General features: G+C 34.1%; 2 protein-coding genes across 3 annotated transcripts in view; one reads left to right on the forward strand and one right to left on the reverse strand.

The window, feature by feature from the left end:
- LOC128182678 (heterogeneous nuclear ribonucleoprotein R-like) overlaps positions 1 to 5585 on the reverse strand; it is an 8003-nt gene extending 2418 nt beyond the window's left edge. For both annotated transcript variants that reach the window (XM_052851395.1, XM_052851396.1), the window contains exons 1-9: positions 5452 to 5585; positions 3429 to 3640; positions 3113 to 3336; positions 2870 to 2980; positions 2534 to 2707; positions 2131 to 2266; positions 1325 to 1533; positions 1062 to 1235; positions 837 to 967 (exon numbers count right to left, since the gene is read on the reverse strand). In XM_052851395.1, the coding sequence (XP_052707355.1) occupies positions 837 to 967; positions 1062 to 1235; positions 1325 to 1533; positions 2131 to 2266; positions 2534 to 2707; positions 2870 to 2980; positions 3113 to 3336; positions 3429 to 3570 (1301 nt within the window). In that variant the 5' untranslated portion in view covers positions 3571 to 3640; positions 5452 to 5585. The remainder of the gene's footprint in view (positions 1 to 836; positions 968 to 1061; positions 1236 to 1324; positions 1534 to 2130; positions 2267 to 2533; positions 2708 to 2869; positions 2981 to 3112; positions 3337 to 3428; positions 3641 to 5451) is intronic.
- A 319-nt stretch (positions 5586 to 5904) lies between these two features.
- On the forward strand, positions 5905 to 16363 carry LOC128182684 (tRNA wybutosine-synthesizing protein 5-like). The gene is made up of 11 exons (XM_052851401.1): positions 5905 to 6362; positions 6829 to 6895; positions 7013 to 7138; positions 7311 to 7360; positions 7453 to 7545; positions 7878 to 8054; positions 8272 to 8344; positions 8509 to 8565; positions 8988 to 9059; positions 9691 to 9895; positions 12942 to 16363. Exons 1-10 carry the CDS (start codon positions 5947 to 5949, stop codon positions 9790 to 9792), a joined length of 1233 nt encoding a protein of 410 aa, XP_052707361.1. The 5' UTR covers positions 5905 to 5946; the 3' UTR covers positions 9793 to 9895; positions 12942 to 16363.
- The last annotated feature ends 1342 nt before the right edge of the window (positions 16364 to 17705 follow it).

Raw genomic sequence — 17705 nt, forward strand, 5'->3', positions numbered from 1 at the left:
GAGGTTTAAGTTAAATAAATAAATTGTTTGTTGATATGATCTTAGAGCAATTGAACAAAATCTCATCCTCTAACTCAGGAAAACTTCATTTTTACAGTAAAATATTAAATACTAACGAGTACAAGTTGCAAGATTACTTAAAGTTTTCCTTGAAAAAGCATGAAAGATCCCAGCTAACAAGATTAAGAATAAGTGCACATTCACTATTCATTGAAACAGGTAGATATTGTAAACCAATTATCCCAAAGGAAAAACGTTTAAGCTATGCTTGCAAATTATTAGTCGAAAATGAAAAACATTTTGTCCTCAACTGTCCTGTGTATGACAATCTTCGATTTCATTATTGTGATATTTTCAATGATTAATTGTACTGTGGTATTGATCCCATGAAAGAAATTGTTAATCCATGTGATTATAATACTACAAAACGTCTATGTATCTACTTGGATAAATGTTTTATGCAGAGAAAACAGTTCCAGGGATTATGAAGTATTGTATAAAACTGTCTTCCATGCTGTAGCCTTTATGTTACAATTTTCTTTTGTCTGTCATTTAATTTTATTTTGACTGTATGCCAACATCGTGATGTCAATAAACGATTGAATTGAATTGAAATAATACTCAATGCTGAAAGAAAATAAAACTCATTTATGGATGAAAGGATGTCAATGTTCATTCTATGTCTTGAAAGATAAGCCCAAGATAAGGAAATCTTTTTTGACATAGGAATGATCACTTTTTCACAGTTTGGCCGGTCGGCATGACAGTCATTCATCATGCAATACCTGATACTGTGATAGGAGGGAGTTCAGATGTTACAAACAATAAACACTCACTATGGACCTCCTCCTCGTCTCATGGCCATCATCATCGACTGCCTCTCCTGTTCACGCTTGCGCTGTTCCTTTTTCTTGTTCTCTGATGGTGGCTTGGCAAGTGAGACCTCGATCTCCAGCTTTCCAATTTTCTGAAAATATTCAAGCAAACAATTTTAAGCAAAAATTTCCTTAAACCTGTTTCTCATCAGGTTCTTCACCGCAAAATCTGCATTAGGTATGTACCTGCCCATTCATGGCTTGCATTGCTTTGATGGCATCATCTCTGTCTTCAAAGTGAATAAAGCCATAATCTTTTACTTTCTTTGCTCTTTCAATTTTGCCAAATTCACCAAACTTCTCCTTCATAATGTCCTCTGTTACTTCAGATGTTAAATTCCTAACATACAGCACTTTCACCTACAATGAATACAACGTGATTATCATAACACAATTACAAGAAGAAATCAGATCTGTTAACTGCCATGGTAATCAGAAATTCCACTCACCTTGGACATGGTTTCATCGTCCGGGTTGTCCACAGGGTCCGCCCAATCTACAATGACGTCACAGTTCCAGACCTTCAGTCGACCTGTCGACAGCTTCCTTTTGGCAGTGGATGCAGATTTGTGAGAATCATATTCCAGAAAGGCAAAACCACGGTTTTTCTGGTTTTCCTTCTCTGCAGATCTATAGATGATTACATCAACCAATCCCTCTGTTCAAATAGAAACATGCAATCTTGAATTAGTCAATTGTTGGTGTAAGCGCATTAACTGTCCATGACAAAACATCAGTTAATTAATATAGTTAATGATTATTCGTTCTTTTACTTCATAATTTCTTAACATTTTCATACACTGAATTCTTTGGAATTTTGGGCATTATCATAATACTTCAAAATTTAGGAATATACAAAATATGTGTTAGTTAAAACTGATTTAATGTTTTGTCATGTACAAGTGTAGTCATATTAAATTTGTGTACAATGCATAAAAATACAAGGTGAAGAAAAAGACCCAACAGGGCATTCGGGGCGCACAAGTCCTGCAGTGATTGGTCTCTTCTGAAGGAGGGACAAGGTCTACCCAAACAAGGCCAGCACTCTTCTAAACTTTTAATGCATTCAGCACTTGGGTAGAAACCCAAGATAGATCTCAAAACTTCAAACTACAGATCCAAACTTTTTTTTTGTAAAATGATAATTTTTGACACCAGTAATTTGCTGGTGTTTATTTTGATAATTTCAAGGCACCTTACCTTGATTCCAAAACAAAAATTTCAAAAGAAATTTGAAATTGACTTTTGGAGATACCTGTCTTTTTAGAAAATTCTTCCATTATCTCATCTTTTGATTTGCTCTTAGGGATGTTTCCAACAAACAACCTTTGGTTAGCTACAGAGATGTTGACTTTTATGTTCTTTCCAGGTTTGATTGCATAGTTGTCAAGCTGTAACAGAATCAGGTACAATGCATTCACAGGGCAAGCAAGTTCTTGATCCTTTAACATAGGTCTGACCAATTTACAAAATTTGGAATCTTTCCATTAAAATTTTGATGAATTTTGCATTTCCAGAATAAGAAAGAAACCCTTTATCATCTAATTTAAAAATATTCAATTTAACCCATTTAAATTCCAAACAGAAATTTTGTATGCTATGGATCAGAGGCTATGGACAAGTTCCCTCCCACTGCCAGGAGGAATTGTCTCTCTTACCTTGGTGGCTTCCTCGGCGCCCTCTTTGGTGCAGAATGTGATGAAGCAGTAGCCCCTGTTGAACTGAGTCAGTGGGTCCATCATCAGACGCAGATCCCAGATCTTTCCACACTTCTCAAACAGAGGAATCAACTCATCTTCAAACACATCCTTGGGGATTTTCCCGCAGAAAACCTGCAATATGGATTTTTAAAGTCGAGTTTTAAATCAAAGACAAATTGAGTCTGATAACAACTGTTCATCAATTTTTCATCAAACTTTTAATTTTGCAAGACAATCAGTGATTTTCTATCCTTCATCCAGTTCTACCTGCTAATAATTCATTATAAGTATTACCTCACATCCAGGAGGGGGTGGGTTCTGATCATCCTCACCGGGAGGAGGTCCACCGTACTTTCTCTGTCCCGTTGTAACGTCCAGCGAATATCCAGTTCTATCCAAAATTTCCTGCAAAGTGATCAACATTTTATGTTATGAATATTAAAACCCATTGATGAATTTCTAATATCCCTATAAAATGTTTCATCCTTTTTTGTGTTTGTCAATATTTGACACATAACTGATTTGACCTTGACTTACAGAGAGCTTGTTGGGGTCAGGGCCTCTAGCTGGTGAGGCCTGAGCACCTTGCTTCTTGTTCTGCCGATAAGTTTTCATCATGCCACACAAGAACGCACTCTTGTTTCCAACATGTTCCAAGCTGCTCTCACAAAACTGCTTCAGCACTGCAATGGCATCATCAGGATTGTATTCCTTCAGTGCATCCATAGCTCTTTCATCCAGGTCTTCTGGCGACAACTTTCCTATGATTGACAGAATAATGCAATGCAATATTAACTTTTTTTTAATTCAGCAAATTATTCGACAAGCATTTATATAAACATATTGAACTTACCAGTTTCATAAATTTTGACAATTTCGTTGGCAACTTTGATGTTAATTCCATATTCCGTTAATTTTTGAAAGTCTTCAGTTGGTGTTTCTTCAGTTTTTACTTCCGGTTCTTGTTTCACCGTTGTGACACCGTTTGTTTCCATAGTTAATTTTCTGTTCTTTCACTTCTGCTCTTATTCAACCAAAAAGATTTTATTCCATTCTACAAAAGGCCTAAAAAAAGATGAATAATTAATGGCTGTGCTCTCTGTAAAACCCAAATATCATGCATTAGTTGCATGTTTAATAGATAGAATGTTCTAACTTCTATACCACCTAAATTTTCATATGATTGGTCCCATATACCTACAATGTTGCTCTTATATAATCCCATTTTACCATATTAACTGTTTTTGCAATGAAATCACTGCCACTTTTAATATCACGTTTGAAAATTCGCTGTTTACAGTCGCTATGTTGAAGTAATATCCGAGACATTCCAAGTGTGATTTCCGACAAAATGGCAGGCAAATTCAAACTTGTATATTAACAAAATGCCTTGTTACAACACATTAAATGGAGATTTTGTGCACTTAACTACATATGCATGTTGAAAAAGGTTTGTACACTTGTATAAAAATGTGTTTTTCCCCCTGCAAATAATTTTTACAGCTTTAAAATTGATGCGAAGCATATCTGCTTTGTGGCTGCTACATTGTAAGCATGTGGGACAAATTCTCACTATGACCTCAGCGTAGCCTTGTCACATTTAGATTATTCTTTTCAGTTGCATGTCTGACTTTTTCATTTACCTGAAGCTATAGGCCATTGCCAACAATGATATCATGTCATGACACCCCCCCCCCCCCAGCTGCAGGTCTGAAAAAAATCGGATGGACCACCTCGGAGCTACAGGGCCTCCCATAGTAAAAAAAACTGCAATTTAAGGTGCACAAAAAATTGCTCTAGCTTTGGACTGATTAACCTTATTTCCAAACATATTCTGTGAAAATACGGAGTATCATAAAATTCTTCATTCAATTTACTACTGATATTGGTACTTTACTTGCTGCAAACTTTGTCTTTAACACGCTAATGACCTCGGAGATTGAAGGGTTTTTGCGTCAATATCGAGTCATCGTTTCTTTTATGAAACAAACTGAACCACTTCACTTTATGGGGCTGGTGATAGTGTTTAAAAAAAATATATCAGGCAAGTAAAGTAATGATATCTAAAGTAAAATGTCTGAGGAATTTTTTTGAATCAAATTATTTTATAGAATATGTTCTAAAGGTTAATCAGTTCAAAGCTAGTGCAATTTTTTGTGCACCATAAATTGCAGTTTTTTTACTATGGGAGGCCCTGTAGCTCCCGGGTCGTCCATCCGAATTTATACAGACCAGGAGCTATAGACCTGCTGTACCCCCCACCCCCTTTCAAAATTAATTTCTTAAATTTACATTCTAAAATTACCCAAACATATGCCTTTGACTCCCCTGGCTAATAAAAAATTGGAAATATAACCTATAAATTTCCTTTTTAATAGAGTCAATATATACCCAAAATGGTCCATTCTATACAAAAATGCAAATTGCTCAAAACCTGGTAAATGTTTTTAACTCAATAACATTTACCAGGTTTGATGCTATTGAGTGACAAATTCAAGTTTCACATCAATTCTGCACATTGTGCTTTGTATTTCGCGCCATCGAAAACGGAAGTCAGTGCCCTGTCCTCCATGTTCGCTGCGATTAATAATGACTTGTGCAAAAATTAATGTTGCAATTATCATGACACATAGCAAAAGAATCATATCTGCAACAGTCGGAAAAGTGAATGATAGTTTGATTTACTGAAACTAAATTTGGAATTAATAATGTTTGCGAAAATAAACAAGAATTTCTTCTTAGCGTGGGTAGAAGAAAACAAAGACTGTCTCAAATTTTAAGTGCATCGAAACATCTCCAAACAACCCAGTTAAGAATCATATTGCCAAGGAAATATGGAACATATTGCAAGAAAAATAATTTCAAGTATAACTTACCAAAACTCAAAAAAAAGTTTCAAATACACGGCCAAAAAGTTCTCAAAAACGCTACACGCGGTTCATCCAATGAGAAAAATGGCAGAAAGGAAGTGTGGGGTTGTCAAATGGAGTAGCAGGGATGCTACTCTAAAACCAAATGCCTACTTCAATTTTAAGCGAGTTTTGGTAAAATAATTTATGAAATACTGTTCGATAATTGATTTATATTGCCGTCATTAAATTATTTTCAACTATTATTTTATTTATCAAATAAAAATATTTAGAGCTTAGAGAGTTTGTAGTCAGGGTTTGTTTGTACAAAGCGTTTACATGATACTGATCATAATGCCATTCGGATCACGCTCGCCGTTATTTGCGGTGACGGAAATGGCCGAGTAGTTACGATTGATCATAATGCGTGCCACTCGGCACACCTCGGAAGATTCCGTAACGTACATCAATGTGATATGAATCGGCCGAGGTGTGCCGAGTGGCAACGTGCCCCAATCGAAAATGAAACTAGAAACATATTACATAGCCCTGATAGGGTTTTCAGTTTTAATTTTAGCATATTCTAGAGACTTAACACTAGAACCGGGACATTTAAAACCGTTTGGAATCTCAAAATCTACCCAGATATGTGATGAAGTTGACAAATTCCCTCAACCCGATGTCTTTTTTGGAGAATATTTGTTCAAGAAAAGACCCCTTGTAATGAGAAATGCAGCTAAACTGTCCCCAGCGTTTAAAACATGGACGGACGATTATTTTCTGCAAGCCAACGAACCAAAGAATCATGTGGTGTCGATTGAAACTGAAAAGAAAGAAAATCGACAGCAGGAAGTGCGTGAAATGCCTTTTACTGAATTTGTAAGCATTTACAATACCTCAGGGATATACATGGTGAATCCTGTGCCAACATTTATAAGGTTTGTTGCTTTTTTCATCTTATAGCTGATCATGACTCGTAAAAGACTTATTTAAAATGTGTTGTTTTTTTTTGGCGCTGCAATCTCCAAAAAGATAATACAGCTTAATTATTCAAGCAGCATACCTCCTAACAGCTCATAATATTTTGCCGTTTAGATGTAAATGTTGCGATCCTTAGAGTAGATATAGCACATGGATCTATTAAGTAGCATTTCTGACTTATTTCCTAAATATTTTATTCAAAGTGAAACATTGATATGTAACCGTAACATTATTAAAATGCAGTTACATGTAATTGTCAGTGATAATCATATACAACTATTCTTTATCCAAAACAACAGTGGCAAATTAAAAATCATTACCTATCTTAATCTGCTTGGAAGAATGATAAACTATGTGGTTTTTTTTAGGGTGTTGGTTCGTTAAATAACACACAGTAATAAGTTCACCTGTATTTTTTGACAGGAAAGACATTATACTTCCTTGCTGTATGCAGTGTCCATTCATTGTGGAAGGAAAACTTGTGGAAAATGTAAGACTCTCTGTTAATAGATCATAAAATATAAGTTTGATCCACTTGTAACATGATGCCAAAAATGTTAGATGAAAATGAAATGATCTCACCATGACTTATTTTAACATCATGCAGATAATGTGGTTCAGCAGTGGGGGTACTAAGTCCGTGGTTCACACTGACTCAGTGGACAACGTCAACTGTCTGTACAGGGGAGAGAAGCAGTTCGTAATGGTTGACCCTGATAAGTACGGGGACAAGGTAGGCATAAAAAAAAAATCATATATGCACAAACGGAAGGAGGGGCGTGTGTAAATAAGTTACTGAGGTACCATATCAATCCTTTTTATATCATTGCTTTTAAGATATGCATAAATGGGAACAGTGATACCACTATGTGCCTTGTCTGATACAATTTATGAACCTTTTGCAGGTAGACATCGACCATCCAGAGGGTTCGTACTCAGGAGTTGATGTGGACAGGTGAGAGAGAGAGAGAGAGAGAGAGAGAGAGAGAGAGAGAGAGAGAGAGATGTATGTTCTAAATGTTTTGAGTGTATTTTCCTTGGTTTCAGTGTTGATTACACCAAGTACCCTGGGCTAGCTGATGTGGAATTCTACACCATCAATATAACAGCAGGAGATTGTCTTTTTATTCCCTACAAATGGTAATCCTTTTTATGATGTCGGAAGACTTAATATGTTAAATAACTATCTGTGCATAAAATATATAATGTGTAGTGCTACTAATATGGTGGTGGGGAAAGAAGAGCTTGACCAGCTCTTTTCACTACTGCATGTTCATATTCTTCCTTTAGTTTGTAATTTTCCTCAGGTCGTAATCTGAAAAAATACAAGCAGTTTGACATATTATATTAGTGTAAAACTGATAAAATTTGTAATCATATCATTACCAACCATATCACACAGAAAATTGTCAGCTCTATTCTTCTGTAAGGGTGAATTTAAATTATGAAAAGGTTTTTCTTTAATTTCTAAGGATTCATCAAGTTCGCTCATTTGGTAGTAACTTAGCTGTTAATATTTGGTGGAACCATTTCATCCCAAAAGACGTTTCTTTGGAGTCCTGCAACAAGGAGTGTGACCTTGGAATGACCTTGAAGAGCGTAGATTTCCGTGGCTTTGACCAGGTCATGGAGAGTGTTGATGCCATTAAGTAAATAATTTTTTTCTGTTGACAAATTACATGTTAATTATTCTTGATAAAAAAATATTTGTAAGGCCTATAATTATAGATAACAACATTTTCATGTACTAGATGAATGGATAATTTTTTTTTTTATAATTATCTTCACAATTCTGATCCATACTCTACTCTACTCTCTGCAGTGATGCTACTTATTATGACAATGCACTGCCATGTCTATTTTCAGAGACCATGTGTATGCTCTCATTTCAAAACTTAACAACTGTGATTACCCCAAATTTCTTCATGGCCTTATTGGAGTGAGTTGAAATTTTTTTTTATAAAACAAGACACCAGCATGCAATTTAATAGAAATGCACCAATAATTTACTGAATTTGAAGTGATTGACGTACTCTTTTCACTCTACAAAGCATTTGATCAAGAGTTGTAATGGCTTATGTTCACATTTCTTTTTTTTTCCAGGATGATATAAAGTTTTTGGAAGATAACAAAATCCCTTACGACTCATTGATGAAAGAGGTATGTTTGAAGTTTCAAGAAAAATTCTTCTTATAACCTGACCAAGAGTGGCCCCCAAACTGTGGCCAAACATCCATCCTACTGATTTTAATATCTACAGCACACCCTGCTCCCCTTTACGATATTCACTCAGGTGTATTGGGGAAGGAGGTCTTTTAATGCTTGTGTTTCCAGGATGAATCATTTTTTTTTTGCATGTAAAAATTGTTTTCTATGGACAGCAGCATCACTGGGTATTTTACTTTCAATAACTTCTCTCAGACATTGTGTCTATTAATTGGCACAATATATAAAGCCTTCTGTGCTGCCAGGCACAAAAAGGATGGATACTTTAAGCAAACTGAGGGGATGCCACTAATATTTCGAAATGTGCACTGTCTTCTGATGCCATCAAACACTAAATGTAGTTGTTTGGATTGTAGATTTTCAAACAGATGGACGTTGATAATAATGGGTCAATTCATGAAGAGGAACTTGACACAATGGAGGATCAGGTACCAAAGCACATACACACACACACTCTCTCTCTCTCTCTCTCTGTGTGCATTATTTTTTTTCTCCATAATTCTCGCCATGACAGAAAGATATAAGGGTTGTCCTAAAAAAACAAATATCTAAATGTGTTTCTTGCATTAAAAAAACCCATATAGCAATGCATGTATCGGTATATTCACAAAACAGTTATGTACATCACAGGCATCTGAGGTTATGTATTTTTCTCATAATAAAGAATATAACCCTGCTCAAACCTCTGCGTGGGATAGGGAGAAAATGTTTAAAATTGATTAGCAATAAAATATTGTATTACATGATTGCAAAAATGATTTGCAAAGAGTAATTGAAAGGTGAAAATGATAATTTTGAAAAGTTTGATTGTGTAAAAATGAACGACCAAGATTTACAGCACTTTTACATTGATTTCCGTGAATCATGTGAATAAATGTCGCATTTGATAGTCCTTGGGAAAACAAAAGACTGATTAGGTTCGTTACTAACCAACTTCAGAAATATTTTGGGTTTATCATTCTCATAGAGGCTCAGCATTCTGAATATTGATTAAGTGCATCATGGTATTTTATCACACCTCCACTCTACCTTGTGTCCCTTTTCTTTGATTTGTGACAGAGATGGGAGCGAGTCCAACAGGTAATGGATCAGTTCAGTCAGCTCATCAAGGACGCCGAGAGCCTGGACAATGGGGAGTTCAGGTTCAAGGACGAGTTGTAGGCCTGCACAACTACAAGTCCAGGTTCAAATGTTAGGTGTAGGCTTCTCAAGGGAGGTCACTCAATCACTCCGTGATGCATTCCTTATTAATTTCTGTTTGATTTTTAGCTCACCGGGACGAAGTCAAGGAGAGCTTATGCTATACCCTCGGCGTCGGCGGTGGCGTCGGCGTCGGCGTCGGCGTCCGGACCTGGTTTTTGTTGCAGGTCCTGTATCTAAGCTATTACTTGTCCTATCTTCCCCAAACTTGCATGGATGATGCATCTGGACCTACTTATGGACTTGAAAGACTTGGATGCTGAATCTGGGTCCTAAATTTCAGATGCTGGAGGAGGTTAAGGTTGTTGGACCAGGTTAAAGTTTTTGTTGCAGGTGCCCTTTGATAGCAGTATCTTAGTTACTGCTGGTCTGTACTTCACCAAACTTGCATGGATGGTGTGCCTTATGATACTGATGCACCAGACAGGCTTGAGTGCTGAATCTGAGCTATAGGTTTCGGATGCTGGAGGAGGTTAAGGTTTTTGGAGCAGGTTAAAGTTTTTGTTGCAGGTGCCCATTGATAGCAATATCTAAGTTACTACTGGTCCTAACTTCACCAAACTTGTATGGATGATGCGTCTTATGATACTGATGCACTTGACAAGCTTGAATGCTGAATCTGAGCAATAGGTTTCGGATGCTGGAAGAGGTTAAGGTTTTTAGAGCAGGTTAAAGTTTTTGTTGCAGGTGCCCTCTGATGATTAATCTTAGTTACTACTGGTCCTAACTTCACCAAACTTGTATGGATGGTGCGTCTTATGATACTGATGCACCTGACAAGCTTGAATGCTGAATCTGAGCAATAGGTTTCGGATGCTGGAAGAGGTTAAGGTTTTTAGAGCTGGTTAAAGTTTTTGTTGCAGGTGCCCTCTGATGATTAATCTTAGTTACTACTGGTCCTAACTTCACCAAACTTGTATGGATGGTGCGTCTTATGATACTGATGCACCTGACAAGCTTGAATGCTGAATCTGAGCCATAGGTTGCGGATGCTGGAAGAGGTTAAGGTTTTTAGAGCTGGTTAAGTTTTTGTTGCAGGTGCCCTCTGATGATTATATCTTAGTTACTACTGGTCCTAACTTCACCAAACTTGTATGGATGGTGCGTCTTATGATACTGATGCACCTGACAAGCTTGAATGCTGAATCTGAGCAATAGGTTTCGGATGCTGGAGGAGGTTAAGGTTTTAAGAGCTGGTTAGATAAAGTTTTTGAAACAGGTGCCCTCTGATGATGATATCTTAGTTATTACTTGTCCTTACTTCACCAGACTTCCATGGATGGTGTGTCTTATGATACTGATGCACCTGACAGGCTTGAATGCATAGTCTGGTTTCGGATGCTGGATAAAGTTAAGTTTTTAGGAACAGGTCACATGTTTAATAGATGATAGTACTATTTCAAACTTGCATAGTTGATTTAACTGTAATATGAATGAATCGCAGAGGTAGCTTCAGATGCAGAGCTTGATCTCCATTATCAAGGATGCTAAAAAATAAATCTTAGTTATTACTGGTCCTAACTTCACCAAACTTGAATGGATGGTGTGTCTTATGATACAGATGCACCTGACAGGCATGGATGCTGAATCTGAGCCATAGGTTGCGGATGCGGGAGGTAGTTAAGCTTTTAATTGCTAGTGCCCTCTGATGATGATATCTTAGTTATTACTGGTCCAAACTTCACCAAAATTGCATGGATGATGCTTCTTATGATACAAATGCACCTGATGGGCTTGAATGCTGAATCTGAGCCATAGGTTTCAGATGCTGGATGAGGTTTAGTTTTTTGGAACAGGTCACATGTTTTATAGATGATAGCTTGCATAGTTGATTTAACTTTATTATAAATTAAATGCAGAGGTTGCTTCAGAAGCAGAGCCTGATCTCCATTATCAAGGATGCTAAAGAAATCTCCTACCTCACTCAAACCAGCTCGATAGATAGATGTGTTTGTTGATAAATGATATAACATGATTCCTATGATAAAGTATTGTATGATATGAAACAATATTGTTTGATATGATACAATATGATATCATATGTTATATTATAAAAAGTTATACGATACGATATGATATTGTATCAATTTTTTTGATATTTTATGATATGATTATGTATCATGATATTGTTATGTATAGTATTGTATATTATGATACAATATTGTATAATATTATATTGTATTTTTAATTTATTATTTTATCACATGATACAATTACATAAGATATTGCAAAATATTATATTGTGTCCTATGATACAATATTGTATATTCTATAATATTGTATCATACAATATTGTATAATATGATATTGGTTTCAGTAATATAGAATTATATCACATGAAATTGTATTATATGATATTGTAATATTATATAATATTGTATCATACGATATTGTATGATATGATATTGGTTTATATGATATATTATCATATCACATGAAATTGTATTATATGATATTGTAATATATTTTATTGTGTCATATGATGCAATATGTATAATATAATAATGTATTTTATAATATTTTACCATATCACATAATATTGTATCATTTGATAAGATACAATGTTGGAATCAAATTATATTGTATTATATGATATAATATCATATAATGTATCAAATATGTTTCAGTGTCATTCAATACAATATCATTCTATATTATACAATATAATATCATGTTTCAGTGTTATGATGTATTATGTAATATGATATTGTAATATGATACTATATTGTATTATATTTTAGGATATTGTATTATGTGATCAAATACAATAAGGTATAACACAATACAATGTCATATCATATGTTACAATATCAAATCTCATTATTGTTTATTACGGTATTTTATTTATTATATGATATATATTATATAAGAAATATGACATGATGCAATATTTAATTTTATATCATTGTATTGATTAACATATGAACATATGATTATCATAAAAAAAATAATCAGATGATATACGATATTTTGTCAAAACAGAATCCATGAATATCCAAGATCATAAAGTATGATTTTCATATAAAATGATAAAGGTGGTCTTATGAAGGTGATGTATCATAAGGGTGATGCTCCGTCTCGGTGAGCTTAGTAATCTATGATTACCTATGTTTTATATTTATTTTTTACACATGTATCTGTTTTATAGCTTATACATAGTCCTTTAAGAAATCCCAACGCTTTTTATATAAATTAATTTTTGTTTTAATTTTGTCAAACCAGATGAATTTGATACGCAGCATCTACCTATTTTTACAGCTAGGTACTGCCATTAGTACATTTCTTTTACTTACAAGTTACATGTACATGTACTGAAATCCAAACACTGAGTCACAAAGACAGATGCAATGGGTAATTAAAAAAAAAAACCATTATTCATGAAAATATCCTTCTTTAATATATAACTGTAAGATTTGCTGTTGAGAAGATTTGATCTTGTAAGAATGTCTTGTACATGAACATACATTTATTCATGTGTATATTTCTTTTTTCATTGTTATCTTCAAAGAAGAAAGTAAGGCATTCTGATTTATTGTATTTTATTTTTTGCTCTGGGTGTTGGATGTCTCTAGATTTTTGTGCGACATTTATTCAAAGAATTCATGAAAAATATTTACAACATACATGTTTTATTAATGTATTAAATTATTTTTTTGAAATGCTGATAGCTGACATTGTATAATTTTGTTAAAGCCTTAATGTTTCTATGATTAACTTGTCAGTTTTGCATTAATGTTCAATCTTTTTCCCTTTAATTACTATGTTGGAGATGATGGTTATAATGGGTTTGTTTTTCCAAAATCTGATATTTTAGGTATTGGTATTCCGGATGTGTATATTCTGATGTAATGGGATACACGCAAGCTTGTCAATGCAGATCTTACTTTTGAATTTTCCTTTAATAATTAAATCATTTTCCCTACCAGTAATTGTGTACTAGAATTGACAATGTTTAGCAAAATGTTTGTGTGCGTTTTCATGCATGTATATTTTTATAAGTAATTTTTCAAGTACACATGTCCAAGACATTCCCAGTCTTTTTGTTAGTGTTTTAAATTTCTCCCAGCTTTGATTCACACTCACCTGATTCTTTATTTATCCACTTCAACTTCATTATCTTGGGATTTTTGCTTGAGTTTATGTATTTGTTACATTGTTAGAAAATGTTTTCATAAAGATATGCAATATTTATTTATTTATTTCCAACTACTTATACGTCATATTATCGCAAATCTTACATGAAAGTATTCGCTACGACCGATGTAGCATTGCGTTGAGTGATGACACTTTCTAATCGGTGTGTATTTCAATTGTGATTTGAAATAAAGATTCTGATTGGTGCATTTATATAGACCCGCCCATTTAACAAACGCATGTTGAGAACATGATGCTAACACGTGGAAAGATATGTCGGAGAAAGAAAACATCTCATAAAGTTGTACTAGCAAGTTAAAATTTACGTACAGAGTTATTTGATAACAAACGGGGAGATGTTCACGTACATGTGTAAAATATTAATGAAGAGAAAAAGAAAAAGTTCCCTAAAAGCAGGGATCGGCGCATATAGATTATCAGTCACAGAATAAGATTGTACTTCGCTTACGAATAATGTCATTCAGTTCATTGTGAAAAAAATCGCCAGAAACTGTTTAGTGAACAAATAAATTTTACGTTAGCGTTCATAATGAACCATATACTGTTTATATGGAAAATCGCATGAGTTGAACTGTTTTTCCTCATAAAAAACTTGTTGCAAAATGTAGATCCACGGGAAAATTCGGGTTGACACGCCGTGAAATCCATAAGACGTTTTACAGCATATGTCTTCACTGTTTTATTTACAATAAATATGTACTGAAATCTTTGAAACATCGTCAACAGATCCGCAAAATGAAGACGTGTGGTTTGTTTATATACATTGAAAACTGTAAAATGGCGACTCGATCTGCACGTGAATTATACAATCCGAGGTCGATTAGCGTGTCAGTGTCAACATCAGAAGTAAATATTGTGTGATGAATATCGAAGAACATATAATAAAATGAATGTTTATACAGACTAAGTGAGTTACAAAATAATGTTGATCACAGATCAGTCCAAAATTGAACACGTTTACATGCCGTAAAATTCAATTTTTTGGTATGTTTGAAAACACATGCACACTTGTAGTTCTAAGTGTGTCATATTAATCAGTCAAAGTTCAACAAAATGCAATAGAGGCTATGTAATATTTATTGTCAGTATCTGTTGTGAATTCTTTTGAATAAGCTACAACAAAATAAATATAGCCTCATCTTAAATTGATGCGTTTAACAGCTAAAAGGATTTGAATTTTTCGATGAAGTATGTATTATATTTAAAAATGAACAGATAAATTGGGGATTGAACCTGTTTTAACAGCGTGTTTTTGACAATTGTTTACACCAAAAAAGAAGATGCGATTATTGTGAGAACTTTAAGTCAATTATTGCAGAAACGACACAAATACCACGTCAGCAGGTATGGGTGGGCGGGTACTAAAACGGCCAATGAAAATGCTTGTTTATATAACTGCAACTCGCAATCCCGATAGTGTCGTCACTCAACGCATCAGTTTATCACTCGAAGTGAATACACCCGTGTAAGATTTGCGATAATATGTTTCCAATTGTATAGAATGATTTACTTTATTTGTGATACAAGTTTGATTGGCTCAAGCAATTTACACTTGATTATGTGTAGTAACAGAGGCTGTAATGGACTATAACTGGATAACAGCCTGGATATAGCCCTGTGGTAGAGTTCCTGACTAAGAGTCCCGGGTTTGAATCCCAGTCAAGCCATATCTTCACTGTACAATGTATATATATTGTACTCTTGCATTCCTCCTTTCCTACTACAGTTCAAGTTTGAATCATATAAAGACTTGGAATCCCTATGCCACAATGTAATATGTTTCATATAACTAAAATACTCCGATTTTTATTTGTCTGACGATACCAACAGTTTTTCTAGTAATTTTTTTCTGTTCTTCAATAACTGCTACAAACACTTTAAATACCAGGTACATTATACCATGTTCTCTTGAAAAAAAAATGGGAAACATTTACATGTACTGTAGAAGCACATATTTTTGTTTGGTTAAAATTTCATTGTTCTAAAAACTAAATAAAATTTCATTGGCATTTAATTTTGTGATATTGTAATTTTTAAAATGTATTACCTATCAACTCTGTATTCATTAATACTTTGGTTAAAAATTTGTCATGGATTTGATTTTATTGATTTAAATTATACTGCCAACAAATATTTCTGGCTCTACAGTATATAGTGCTTTGAATTCTTACATTTAGGCTGTACCAGTTCTTTTTCTTATGCATTTGATGATACTCTATATGTCAAATGCATTCCTATTAAATAGTTCTACCAATCACTGTGTGTTATTGAGACAAGAGGGTTCTACATTGTTCAGTTACAGTTTGCATTAAATAGAACTGCAAATTTATACATGTAATTTATTTTTTCATCGCAATAAAACTCTGGAACCACTCTTCCTACTGTTCTTTTATATAGATACGGGATAGATAGAAAGAGAACACATATAGTTATAGAATCATTATATAGCTAGACTGTAATGGAAAAATCCAAGAAAAGTGTAGATTATGGCACACCAAATTCACAAAAATTAGCTAATCATAGTTTCACAGTCAATAAAGTAGGTGTAACGATTGTAAATGTTTGTAAAGTTTATGGACAGAAAACTATAGTTAACGGGCAGAAAACTATAGTTAAGGTCAGAGGACACGTTCCTCGAGCATCTTTTTTGTATCTCCTCGTAATAGAGTTCCCATAAAAAAAATTATTTTTATAATTATTTTCAAAATGATTAAGATTCTATTGATAATGAATATATGCCTAGATGGCTGAGTGGTTAGAGCTGTGGCCCCTCACTGCCAGGAGCATAGGTTCTAGAGGTCGCGAGTTCAAAGCCCGGCCGTGGCCGAGAATAGAGTTCAAATGTAGTGAATTTCGCTGTGCTGTATATTTATTTATTTTTATATTAGCAACTCAAGTGTATTTTCAAGAAGATTATAAAGGAAATTGCATACTCTAGTATTTTGCAGAAATGCCTGATAAGGTATCATGATAATTTTTTGTAAGAAAGCTTATCAAAGTAGTAGTAAACCATTAACAAATTCCTGGAAAAAGTTATATAAAATTAAGGAACGTGTCATCTGACCTTAACAACGATAATCTATATAATATTTTACATCTATAAACCATAGTTAATGCAAACATCTATGTTTCAGAAGTGTAAAACTATAGCCAACACTGAAAACAACTATATACGCTTGCAAAACTTAATTTATCGGATAAATATAATTTCACAATCTTGTGTAACTATGATTAACACCAAAGTTAATGAATGCAAATTATAGTTTACAGATGTGAATCTTTATTTATCAGCAAAATCTTTTGTTAACGCTATTTGCCGACAGATAAACTTAGATTATCATTCGTTAGCTATATAGTTTGCAGTTCACAAACTACAGTTACCAGTCAAACAACCTAACTTATCAAATGTGATCTACGGTATGTTTAACTTATTTTTGTGAATTGGGCGTGCCATAGTAGATTTGTGTAAAACATTAGAATGGCAGATTTGAGGGTCAAACCCATAAGAAGAGATGTTGTCATCCTTTGTTCAACAGTTCCAAAATTTAAACATTACAGTTTCTGTGTAACCTGTGTTCGAGATTTCAATGAGAATACCCAGCAACTCTAGTCTGTACATATATATTAAATAAATTGTATATTTCATCAACCACACAGCTCACTGTTTTAAAATGTGATGCTATGAATTTTATCTTGCAAGATTTGGCAAGAGGTTTAAA

The sequence above is a fragment of the Crassostrea angulata genome, chromosome 5 (genome assembly GCF_025612915.1).
Source record: "Crassostrea angulata isolate pt1a10 chromosome 5, ASM2561291v2, whole genome shotgun sequence".
NCBI lineage: Eukaryota > Metazoa > Mollusca > Bivalvia > Ostreida > Ostreidae > Magallana > Magallana angulata.